General features: G+C 44.4%; 1 protein-coding gene across 5 annotated transcripts in view; it reads right to left on the bottom strand.

Moving 5' to 3' along the window:
• Nucleotides 1-3,513: 3,513 nt before the first annotated feature.
• The window catches only part of EXOC6B (exocyst complex component 6B), a 442,104-nt gene continuing 432,318 nt past the window's right edge, over nt 3,514-13,299 (bottom strand). For 4 of the 5 annotated variants that reach the window (XR_006175726.2, XM_005291461.4, XM_042855633.2 and 1 more), the window contains 2 exons: nt 12,198-12,310; nt 3,514-6,729 (listed from right to left, as the gene is read on the bottom strand). Coding sequence is in view for 3 of the 5 variants with exons in the window: in XM_005291461.4 (XP_005291518.2) it covers nt 6,603-6,729; nt 12,198-12,310 (240 nt within the window). In the remaining 2 variants the exon portion in view is untranslated. Of the gene's footprint in view, nt 6,730-12,196; nt 12,311-13,299 lie in introns of those variants that run through there. The other variant, XM_065597305.1, reaches the window with a different exon arrangement.

The following is a 13,299-nucleotide window of genomic DNA, read 5'->3' as shown; positions in this document are numbered from 1 at the left end:
TCATGCAGTCGATTGCTTTGTGATCAGAGTTAACGGACACACAGAATTTCAGCACGTGTTTAACCAGATTTATATGATGTATTATTTAATAGAAGTTACAATAGGATAAATGTACAGTTGAAATCAACATGCTAATTTCTAATGCATTTTAATCTGTAAACCATGCAGTCCATTTTTAATCAGTAGCTCCGCTAGTGAGTTTTAAGGAAAAAACATGTTCCCTTTAAAGTTAAACCTAATTTACTAAGTATTCCCCTTATTGTGCAACGACTTGTGCAAAAAAAGCTGTTTTCACCACATTAGGTTATAAAATAAACCTCCCCTCCCACCCCCTGCCCATAAAGGCGGCACAAGCAGCCAATGGACACTGAGGGGTGCATGTGGGGGGGGAGGGAGTAAAATCAGAGGGACAAGCAAAATTAGAAAGCAATTCAGTGCAGATGTAAATCCTGATTAAGTAGAAGCACTAGCTCACTAAGCGCAGAATGGTCTAGACAGAAAGGTCTGCAGGGCTGTCCCTTTAAATTCAGAGCAGTTGGAGGGCAGGCGTAGAGTCACATTGGTATGAATCTCGGTTATACAAAGGCCCCTTTACACCACTCTGGCAGCTCAAAGGGGCCTTATTGTAAACGAGAATCAGGCCCGTGTGTCTAACAAGGGCAAAGGCGGGACCAAGTGGACACCTGGACCAGATGCATTGTCTCAGCTCCTTGTGATTAAACCCAACTGGAACCAGGGTTTAACCCATGACTAGCTAACAGCACGCTGATCACAACCTATGTCAACCGCAGTCACAATCAGCTAACTCGACTCTTTGCACCCATGTTATAACCCAAGATTTTGTGGTTAAGGCCAGGCCTTGAATGGGAGGGATCAGGTAAAAAGACCAAACAGCAACAGCAAGTGTCTTCTGCCGTTTAAACCTATGAAACAGGTGTGGGGCATAATCTGCGTTGATCCCTTAGTCTAGTGTTTGTTGGGTGAGCACTTCACCCCCTATATACACAAATGCAGACATCCACCAGAATCATCCCACTTTGAAAAACAAAACCCATGAAAACGGCTCAGAGTTTGCAACATGGAGGGTCTTTCCCACCTTGAATTCATTAGTTAGATGGTTTCCCTTTGTCTCCCAAGATTTGGGAAAAAACGCAATTTACACCCCATCGCTGGAGGGTGAGCAAAGGCATTTTGGTGTCCCAAGGGCATGTAGAAACTGGTCCTGAAAGTGAGGGGGAGTAAACGAAGCCTTTAAACATGTTCTTCTTTGATCAGGTGTATGCCTAATAGAACTGGCCCAGCCCATGGGTGGGATAAATGGAAAATGGTTGTTTCTCCATTGCATAGTCTCCTTGCAAGTGCTAGTACTGGAACCAACTAGAAAAAGCCGGGCAGTGACTTAAGGTGAATTCCGAAGCTAGGAAAGAAACGATCTAGAGATACAGTAATGGCAAAGTGAAGATAAATGTGGCAGAATTGGTCGCTGCTTGAGAAAAGGACTTGCTGTTCTCCCACCCCCTTTAATCAGCAGAGTTTTGGGAGCTGAAAATAACTCCCACTGCCAATTCACCATTGCTTGCCCATTTTCCCCTCATTTAAGTCTGGTGCTGAGATAATTGATGTTACACTCAGAACGGCTTTGCCTTGAGGCTGGAAATTAAATTCTGATTAGTTGTTGACAACTCATTCCAACTGAACCATCGGAAAGGGAACAGCGAAGTCTTTGAAGGCCAAGATTATTGATCCATGCTAGCAGATTTTGGATGGGGTACCATACCCTCCCACCCACACATCCATCCGTATATGGAGTCTTTGGCAGTACTTGTAATGCCTCCATCTAAGCATCAGCTTTGAATGTGCCTCAGTGTCCCACAAACAGTTTTAGAACTGGACAAAAATGTCCAATCTATCAGCTCCGGCATTTGTTAACGTAATCATTTTTGTAACTGCGCGGACAGCCTAGCTTTTAACAAACACCGAACAATGCACTGGACAGCTTTCCCACCGGAGAACAGAACTGTGGTCAGAATTAAAACAAAGTGCAAAACTGCTAAGAGCTTTTGTGACTTGAACTCCAACACTAGAGAATGAATACACACACCCCTCCCTACGCATTGGTACAATGTGTCTGTAAGTTAGTGCATTAAATACAAACCCTATTCCCAGTGCATAGGCTGTCAGAAGTGTGCCACCAAACTTTACAAAGAAGATACCTGGGTACTTCTCAGGGAGCAGAACTGTCTTCAACTGGTGCTTAAACATCTTTGCAGGGGGAAAAGTAATCCCGCCTTCTCTAGCAGGACTTAAAAAAATGAAGGGCTGTTCATATATGTACCTGGGTACATTAATAGCAGCATTGTTTGATTTGGGAGGCACGGGTCTATCGTGGGTTCCGCTCCTGCCCCTGACTTGTACATTTATAATAATCTTTCCCTCATAAGCACTACCATTCGTATCAGAGGATACAAATCATTAGTAAGAGAGTTAGAGGGGATTTTAAACGTCTTCCAAAGCTTTTTAAGCAATCTGTTTAAAAGATTAATTTTATTTTGAAGGGACGGGACTGCATCTCTTGGAACAAAAAGTTAATTAGGAACAGAGCACCAAAATTCAATTTTTCATCCCCGCTAAGTGACGTGTGGTTAGGAGTTTGACCTCCCGAAATCAGAGACTCTCTGAATCTCCAACTTGGCGGGGGCTGCTTTCCTAGCAGAAAATCCTCAATCCCAGAGCCACAGCCAGTTCACATGATCCCGGTCCAGACGTTTTGCATGGCCTCTCCAAGCAGCATTAATTTCCTAGCCTTTTAAACTCTGGGCAGGCCATTGTACTCCTCTTTAAATTAAGCTTGGTGGAGACAGGACAGAGAGCCCAGCTGCAGGTCACGGACGGTTCGGTGCTGGCTGGGGTCACGGCTGAAAGGTTTGGCTCAGGGATTCTGTTTACTTTGTTTTTGATATTAATTAGGCACCAAGTGGAATCGCTCAGTGGAAAATGGAGCCTACACCTTGGAATAACTCTGAATTTTAAAGCCTGAAGCATGAGTTTAACAGCTGGCGGCTTTTCTCTGCTAACACCTACTCCAGCATGGTAACCCCTCCCCTAGCTATCAGCCTGAGCTACACATTTGGGGGCGTGTTTCCCACTCTCCCGTTCCCCCCCCCCCCCCCCCGCCCCGCTTCCCATCATTTAACAAGGAGTGGAGAAAAAATAATCACCACCAGCAAAACCTACACCCTGCCCAGCAGCAAAGTCAGTGGCTGACAAACGCGATTAAAAATTGTGTTTGACAGTCTCTCCTCCTCCTAATAAAAAACTGGAAAGGCCAGAGCGCCTTATTTGTCATGCTTGCTGATGCTCATTTATGCTGTTGCCAGCAGCTGCAGCAGCACGATTCTGAGGGATTTTAAAGTGCTCGTTTCTATTTATGGCCCTTAAGTGCCTTGTGGACTCAAATCTCCCCTATTTTTTTCAGCACGGGGCTGCCATGGGTTTTTGATGTTTTTAAAAAAAAAAAATCGCGATATTTATTTTAATGTGGGAAGTTTCTCTTGCATCTGAGGCATGTTTGCCTCTCAGAACGTCGCGACCTGTCCCCCCCATCCTGCGTCCGAGCAGTGTCCCTCTTCACGGCCCTGCAGGATGCGACAGCCCCACAGAAGGGAAAAACCTGCCTTTTCCATTTGTGGGAGGAGTAAATCGCATCTTTGTCCCCTGGTGTTTGATACTGATGGGACAGAGTTTTGCAAGAGTACTGGGAACTGTGACTGGCGACACTTCCTGTGTTTGCTAAGAAACCAGGCCTTCCGGCCCTTACACTGGATTTTCAAAGCAGAGCTTTTTCCCTTTTTCAGTAGCTAAGAGGAGTTTTCACTGTCGGTCGTCTTGTCCCACAAGCTTGTGAATTCTCCTCTTGCATTGAGCAGCGCCCTGAAACCAGAGATGCTGCGGACTGTCCCCTGGAGGCAGCACCGTCCATCTAGCTGCTGCAGCCAAGGACTCACAAGACTTTGCAGGTGGGGTGGGTTCAGGACACTCAGACTCTCAGCTGTTTTCATCAAGTCAGGTGAACCCATGGGCTTGAGGAGTCTGTATACACCATCTTCCTGGCACAGGAGAAGCTGGGTTTGCCAGCTCCACCTTCACAATCTCGTCGGGCACAGTACAAGTTTCTATGTCGAAATGTAAAGGAACAGGGCAGAGCACGGAACTCCTTGCTGGCAGTTTGGAGCACGACCAAATGTAGCATTTTAGAGCTAGCGTAGGGTCTGAATGGGGAACCAGTCCAGTTCACATCTGTGCCCCCCATGTTGAGGAAAGCGTTTGCTCGCAGAGCAGTTCTTTGGCTTGCAGATCCCTCCAGCTTGCGGCCGCAGGTCCCTTTCCACCCATGCCAATTTCCAATTCACCCACGTCGCTTTCACCATCCTTCAGAACCTGTGCTTTGGAGGCATTTTTAAGCTATATTCAAAAAGGAAACACAAGGGAAATGCCAATATACAGCCCTCCCAAGTATAAAAAAGACCCCTCATACTTATCCCATCACTTGGATGTAGCCAGTAGCAGAAGTTCGCTGCTTACAAACATGGCTATTGACATTCAGGCCAAGTAATACGTACCCTTTTAAAAAACACATGGCTGAGGAACATTGGAAAAAATCGCCATTAGGAAAGACAAATAAAAAATAACCTCCTGGTCCACCCTGTGCTTAAACACGTGTTGGACGGTGGCACCAGCACCGTAGCCAGAAAATGCAGGATCAGCACGCATGGTCGAAAGGAAGAGGGACTGAACGCGGCCTGGAGAGTCAGCCATCACCTTGCGCATTACATACAATTTGCATTGTGCATCGTATTTAAACAAGTTCCGTCACCTGCACGATATGAAGACTTGAGGAGAAAGAGGTTAAAACTAGATCTCTCTCCGAAGGCTAGAAAAGGTGCATTGGCTTCTTCAAAATATAATTGCAGTGTGAATAAAAACAATCCAACTAATTTAAACCGATGTAAAAAAAAATCCTGTACTAAGTTTATGGCAGGTGTTGAAGCAGCAGTATTGATGTGGTTATGTATACATTAAAGATCTTAGTGGCTCCCTGTAGTGTTAGTTTTAGGCAAATATGGAGCTTGGCATGACTGGTCCTACAGAAAAGGGACTCTATCACTAGAATATTTTTGTATCAGGATTTGATATTAAAGAGGGACCCACTAGATGTGTCCCCCCCAGAGTAGTTACAATCTAGTAGGTAAATACAAGGTAAGGGCAAAAGTCTCCTCTATCAGGCAGAGTGAATTTCTCTGCCAGCATACATTCTGTACATAAGCACTCCAGTTGGCTTCAATGGGAGTCTTATGCAGAGGAGGAGGGAGGACTATGGAACAGATACTTGCTACAGACAAGAGAGGAGAATTTTGCCCGTAGGCACTTTTTACCAAGTGGATATTTGAGCTTGAATATTCAGCGGAGTGCTCTTAGAGTCCCATGTGACTCGGGAGTGCCCAGGAGTCTGTTCAGATCTCCACCAGAGTTATGCTAGTAACAGCAGTGCCCTGCGTACTGCAAAAGTCTGTTTGCTCAGTGCTCCCCACAACCTAACTAGAGTCACTGGGATGTCCCTCCGAACTTTCAGGAAGGGGGAAGACAGGAGACAGCGTTGAACAGAGTTGCAGAGAAAGGCAAAATTGTGGCATGATGTCCTCACGCTGTTTGCAGAGCGTTGATTTTCTTCCCTGCAACGTTAGCATCACAGGACTAAGCTGAATCACAACGAAGCAACAGCCCAGTGCAAACTTGGCACCACAAGGTCAGGCCATTGGAGCAGAATTATTCCGTGGCCCTCTCCAATCCCATTTGATGTCGATGTAGCTCTCAAGCTCTTTCGGGTAGTGTCTTTGCAAAAGACAACAGCAGCTCCTAAAGAGTTATTCCAGATTACAGCATCCAGCCCTGCTCCGCAGGTCCAGTTACAGACCTGATGGATCTGTTTAGTGTACTTCTCCTGCCAGGAGTCTGCAGACTAAGGATGAAGTTAGCATACACATCAACAAAACAAAGTGAATGGTTTTGCATTTGTTTGCCCTCCCTTCCTAAATATACCCAATACACTCATCAGCATTATGAGCTCACAAGCCATACTCTTTCCATTTGCAAAGGCGTAGCTGAGCTACAGAAGTGGAGGAAAAGCATCGGAAACCACAATGCTCCCTACATTTTTTTTCTGCACTTGAATAACTTAACAAAAGAAAAGTCAAATGGATTCTCTGAATTTGGTTACAAAAAATCATCTGGGCATGAACTTTTATCTCAAGTTTCAGCCTTTACGGTCAAGTTATAAACCCCTGAAAATAGGAGCTTATAGTGGGAAACCATGACCCCACCCTTCACGGCAGCAGTACAAACAATGCCGCGATATCACCATTTGATTATTCACCTAGCAACATTTTTTCATAAGGGTCAGTTCCATGAATACTATACACGTGAATAAAAAAATACATATATTCTCTTTAAACAGGAATCCCAACTCCAGGCGCATGGAGGCTGCAGTGCAGAGATTTAGCACTGTCCTGAAATCCCAAAATCCCATCCCAAGCAGCTGACTACCCTCACAAATGGTGGCTGTTGATCAGACTTCGGAGCTGTTTAGCCACAGTGTCTATCAGCTTCTGCTTGTCCCTCTCATTCTTCCGGAACTGCGCAAAGACATTGTTCTTACGGCTGGTGTCTTTCATCCTGTGCAGAATGGAAACAACCAGTCAGGTTACTTCATCTCATGCATCACTGCTAGGTACCTTACCTAAAAAAACCTCCTACAGAACAGCACGCCTGCATTTCCCTAGGCACACCTTTCAGAAGTGGTGTGCCGAGTCTTCATTTATTCACTCTAATTTAAGGTTTCGCGTGCCAGTCATACATTGTAACGTTTTTAGAAGGTCTCTTTCTATAAGTCTATAATATATAACTAAACTCTTGTTGTATGTAAAGTAAATACGGTTTTTAAAATGTTTAAGAAGCTTCATTTAAAATAAAATTAAAATGCAGAGCCCCCCAGACTGGTGGCCAGGACCCCGGCAGCGTGAGTGCCACTGAAAATCAGCTCGCGTGCCACAGGTTGCCTACCCTTACCCTAGGCTTTCAAGGACAGCTCTGTTCATACAGTAGTTTAATATCTGACACATCCACAGTAAGGTGACATTCTTGTACTGCCAGAGAGATAGTAGATGATCTAGGTCTTTCCCATCTCTAGCTTCTACGATCTGGGTGCAAACAAGGACGTACAAAGCCAGCGCCCAATACTACGCTCAGGCATTCCACTGTATAAAAAAGTCTACAGATTTGTTCTTTAAACTCTGCAGTCACAAAAAAAGAGCCAATCTCATGGCAGAATGTTTATTTATGTGGTACCTTAATGCCAAAGCACTGTCTAGGTTCAGGTTCATCTAGTTCCCCTTCCCTTGCTTAGATCTATGTTGCTGTGTCCATGTAAATGCTTATTAAGTGATAAACAACAATACAACATTGAGAGCTAAAGTAGGCAAGCAAGGTTGACAAAAAGTGTCACTCCAAGCCATTTACAGCAGCAGCTGGAGATGGCAATGTACTGGATTCAAAGCAGGGAAGGGGACTCTGTATGTCAAACTGGAGGTGTAATGTCTAGCATGAGGAGACATACCTCTGCTAGTTCAGACTGAGCTAGTGCGCTAAAAATAGATGCGCGTACGATCCCATCTAAGGCTCTAGGTACATATGCAGGGGACTAGACACCTTAACTAACATCCAGCCCACTGGCCTCAAAAAGCCACCGCTGTTTTCTGATAACACCATTGTTTGTAAATTATTATTATTTTTAATCAGGCCTGTCAGAGGTAATTATCCGTGGGCAAGGCGCACACATTTTCAGACCTGGATACCTAAAATTAGGCAAAAAAGTAATCTGATTTTCAGAGGTGCTAAGCTCCTATTTAGCTGTCTAAACATGGATTGAGGTGTCGAGCTTTGAGCACCCAAATGGGGAAACAGTGAAAATGTGCAGTTTTCCAAATTAGAGGCTTTTGAGTTATCCAATCAGAAAACAAACCTCTTGAAACACCTCTGACAGATAAAAAAATCCACTAAGTTCTCATGCTCCTATCTCACAAAAAGTGCGGAATCTGAAACATTCAAAACACTACAAACCTTGGAACTATTAACAAAGGATAACAACAACCTTTATCCCAAAGGATAATTATTTGCTAACGTTATAAATGCCTGAAGACGGGCTTACATTGGGAGTGCTTTTTAACTATATAGCTTGTGACGATTTTACTCAGCAAAGCAAATGCGTTAGTGCACATCTTAAAAGAAAGCGTGTGATTGCTGGAAGCACCATGACATTAATCAGGGAGCGTGTACATGATGGGAGATGTTGTTAGTGTTGCTAAGTGCTACAGGAGACAATATTTTTAATATTACAGATTTCATGTTTTGAAGTGTTATTTAAAATAATAATTAGCACTTATATTTGTCCAAGGGGGCTCTGAGTGATTGCAGACAGACACCCTGCATGGCTCCAACTGCTGGATCAGGGCCACAATGAGTAAAATGGATAAAACGATTGTGTCCATTGACATTGTCAACACGCTGATTATTGTGGCAAAGACAGATAAGCTCGAGCTCTTACATTTGGGGCTGGATCCAAACTTCCTGAAAAGCTGGATGTTACCAGATGGGATTATTTCCCCAAAGATTTAAGTAAACTACAGAAATTGAAGGTGTGTGAAAGCCTTGTATAGTCCATGCCCGGGACTGAATAGAGAATTGTTCTAAAGTATGGCAGAATGCAGGCCTCTGGAAGAATATTACTTGAGTTTACTAGCTGACACGGAGTATAACGAGGTATGCCAGAGAAAGAAAACATGCACATTTTGGAGATGGTTGAATTTTTCTATTTGATTACTGTTTGATATGATAATACAGGTTTTAATCCTGCCATCGGTATTGGGCCGACAGACCCGTGAGCCTGCACAGATTCCGACTGATGTCAACTGTAGGATTGGCGTCTTCGATGTCTGGTGTATAATGTAATTAACGGTGATTCCAGCAACTGTGTAATAGTATACGGGGACCATTGCATGACGTGCATCTATTGCTGATGCAATACAATGCTTTTTTGCTTTGCCATGGCAATCGTTACCTAGAAAAGTGACAAAGCAGCATTGTAATGATTTTTTTAAAACATCTGTGCATTCCTTTGGCAGTTTTATCTGTATTCAAAACATTGTGGGCAGTAAAGCTTATTTAAACTGGGCGCCTGTACTACCACTTGTATGTGGCTGGATTTCTTTCCTCTGGACATAGATTTGAATCCATAAATTGAAGCACATGGGCTTGTGCAAACTATGTGATTCATATTAACCCATGCATACAAAGTAATTTCACCTTTATCTGGCTAGAAAAATCTAATCATCTTTTTTTTTTAAACCTTTCCATAAATTCTAAGGGCCACATTTTGTATTTTAAATGTGTATTCTAGGCTCCCAATCATGTCTGAGGGTTCACACCAGCACGGAGGGCAGAGCTTGGTCATAACTATGCGTTTTCACTCAATCCCATGTGGTTAGGCTTCAGTGTTCTGGAGAAATTGCTGAATTCATGGGCCACGTCCATTTCAACATTAGCTGCAGAAAATTCCATAGAGAATTTTGGTTGAGGGTTGTACTCTATCATGCAAAAAAGCAAACTTTTTTTGAGTGTTGGGGGGTAGCCGTGTTAGTCTGTATCTACAAAAACAACAAGGAGTCTGGTGGCACCTTAAAGACTAACAGATTTATTTGGGCATAAGCTTTCGTGAGTAAAAACCTCACTTCTTGGGATGCAGCAATCTTTTTTTGAGTGGCCAAACAGTGCTTCAGGAATTGTAAGCTTTTTGGAATAAGGACTGTCCCTTTTATGATGTGTCTGCTCAGTGCCTAGCACAATGGGGGTTATAGGTACCATCATAATAGAGTTAACGATCAAAACAAAGGGAAGTTAAACTTTGTCCCCATCCCAGCCAACACCACCTCAAACTGAGTCAACTTTTGTTGAAATGAATCCATAGAAAAGCAACACGGTAAAAGCTCCTCTTTTAGTCGTATTTAGTGCATTTGAGACGATAAGGTTACAGGGGGGGAACAGTTTCAAAGGGAGCTTGCATTTAGATCGTGTAGTGCTCCATTTAAATCAAACAATAAAGGATTCATTGCAAGGTGAATGTAAAAGCCCAAACGAGCAGCATACTTACACTCGCGATATCCTACGAAAGAGGTGAGATTAGGAAAAGAGATAATCATGAAAATAAGTTAAAAAAAAATGAACCAGCAGATCAGACTGTCCTGTTGGCAAAGCTAGTTACGTACAGGTATGGCCGGAATTCTGGTCTCGATGTCTGGGGGAGGAGAGGAAATGTACCCGCGTAAAGTCAATGCTGAGAGTTCGAGCCATTGAGACAGCATACGCTTTAGACGCCATTGGGACTAGTGGTGCGAGATGGAGTCAGCGCTACGTTATACACAGAGTCCACAAGGCGCCTAGAGTCTGATGGGGGTGTAAATAAGGCTGCGGAATCAAGCAGCTGAATGTCGGCATGAACCTTACAATCACTTAGCTGAGGTATGTGCTAAGCCATTTGATGCACCGGGGTGCGTCTGGCAAACCACCTGGACACGTGAAACTCACTTTGACTAGATCAAAATGACGTGACGCTGGCAGGTGGAATTATTTGTGTGGCTTTTTGAAACAAATACTTGATATGGAGGACTGATGTTCAAATGCTGCACAGGTGATATGGAGACATGGGTGAGATGCGTTGTAAGTGCCAAGCGTAAGGAGCGCTCCTCCCTCCCCTCCCATGGGTTTCTAGCTAGGCAGGCTAATTCCCGACTGACCCGGGAGTGGATTCCTCACCTTCCATCGACTTCAGTCACTTAGGCCTTGGCTACACTGGCAATTCACAGCGCTGCACTTGCTACGCTCAGGGGTGTGAAAAAACACCCCCCCCTGAGCGCAGCGAGTGCAGCGCTGTAAAGCGCCAGTGTAATCAGTGCCCGCAGCGCTGCACGGTCGCTCGCAGCGCTGCAAGCTATTCCCCGCGGAGAGGTGCCTAGCACTTTGCCTGGGGTAAACTGCATCCTGCTAAAGCACTGCTGTTGCCACGGTGTGAACCAAGCCTTGTATGCAGACGGTTATTACCATGCCATGAATAACTCAGCATCTATGTACAGTGCATTACCTGTCCAAAGAACTTGACAAATTTTAATTAACCCCCGTTTTACAGATAAACGGCCACAATACAATTCTGTACGGAATTAGCTACCCCCACCCATATGATGTCAGGATGCGTATTTTTGAGGATTGCTGGTGAATAGTTGAAGGGCCGTGCGAAGCAAGATGCAGAAATAATGCAGCCTTCGAACACGCTGGGGGTATTACGAAAATAACACGAAGGCATTTAAGGTGAATGTGAAGCCTAACATTGGTAACCAACAATTTTCAACACTTAGGCTGGGATTTTTAAAGGTACCTAAGGGAGGCGGGGTGGCTAGCATTACTGGCCCTAGCCACTTGGCGCTACCTACAACTTATGAACAACGGGATGAACAAGGGAAGCAAAAGGTGCTTTCTCTTCATGCTGCCCCAGATCTTTGGAAGTATCATGTCTAAAGACAAAGCCACTTGGGAGCTCTGTCCCGCTCCCATAACTGAGCTCTTAGCATCCCTAGTGTGAAACTGTCTAGTCTTCCCTACAAGGTCGTTGCAGTAGACTACTTTTGGTGGCCACATCAGACACACACATATACAGGGGAAGCTACTTATAGTAAACTATGAGGAAACTCTGCTCAAAGTAAAGCAGAATGTGTGTCCCAATTGAAAAATATATCGGTATAAAACCTATATAGAATAGAAATTGCTTCAAGGCATGGTGATACGTAGAATGCAGCTCCAATTAGTGTGAAATAGAGGGACTGGCTGCCAGAGGGACTCTTCCACTGTACACACCAGGATGCAAAAAAGATTGACCCTTTGAACGTAGGCATATGTGCTAGCAAGCAATTTTCCACTTACCTGAGATCAGCACAGAGGAGGCAGTGTGAATAATGAAATGCATTGCTGGAAACACCCTGGCTTGTTAAAGCAAGTACAGCAGTTGAAACCATCAAAAGAATGTCTTGAGCCATACTCACTTTTCCAGCAGGATAAGGGCTGTCGTTGGGTTCACACGAAGATATTTGCATGTGGGTTGCCCGTAGTCAGCCAAATACGTCGACCAGTCCCACTGGATGAACAGATCTAGAAGCTGCAACAAAAACAAAACCGCCATGTGATGAATATATATATATATATTTTTTAAGGTCAGAGGGTCCACCTAAAAGCTACCAAGGGATCAGGCTAGCAGGATCGCCTAGAGAAGAATTTAAAAAATGCTTTGCAAACGAGTTAATTTAGCTTCACAGCACCGCGGCAAGCTTGGTAAACACTACCTCCGTTTTACAGAGGGGAAACTGAGGCACACAGCGGTTAACTGACGTGCTCAGACTCACAAAGCAAGTCAGTGCCAGAGCCAGGAATAGAAACCCGGTGTCCTGTTACCATAATCACAAGACCATCCATATACAGATGTTAAAGTCATATTAAGTGCCTCCCTTCTTCAACTACATTACCGGATACTTCATTTGAACTGTGCCAAGGAAGATATTTCCAGCCATACACATTACAGAGTAGAGCTAGGTGAATAACTGATTTTTCAGTTCATCCAGGAAACCGAAAAATCAGGGAAAATATTTGGTTCTGAAAATGTTTGGAATTTGTCCGCAAATTGGTAGGGCCAGCAAACCACTGTGTGTATGTGTGTGTCCGTCCGTCTGTCACAACCTTTAGCCCAGTGATTAGGGCACTCACCTGCAATGGGAGTCTCAGGTTTGAATCCTCACTCTGGATCAGGCACTTAAACTCAACTCTCCCCATTCCCAGGTGAGTGCTCTAACCTGCAGGTTATTCTGTGGTGCATTGCTCTCTCTCTCTCTCTCTCTCTCTCTCTCTCTGTGGGTCAGAGAAAGAGAGAGAATGGCTCTGTAGCCTAAGAACATAAGACCGGCCACACTGGTTCAGACCAAAGGTCCATCCAGCCCAGGGGTGATTAAAACACTCCTTTGTGGGGTAGAAAAAGATATGGGTTCAAATCTTCGCTCCTGGATTCAAAGGAGGAATTTGAATCCACCTCTCCTACTGCCCAGCTGAGTGCCTTAATCACCAGTCTGTAGAGACACAAGGTGGGGGAAGTAGTAT

The sequence above is a fragment of the Chrysemys picta genome, chromosome 5 (genome assembly GCF_011386835.1).
Source record: "Chrysemys picta bellii isolate R12L10 chromosome 5, ASM1138683v2, whole genome shotgun sequence".
Lineage (NCBI taxonomy): Eukaryota > Metazoa > Chordata > Testudines > Emydidae > Chrysemys > Chrysemys picta.
Note: the sequence above shows the minus strand (reverse complement) of the source record. Positions and strands in the feature narration are given on the sequence as shown.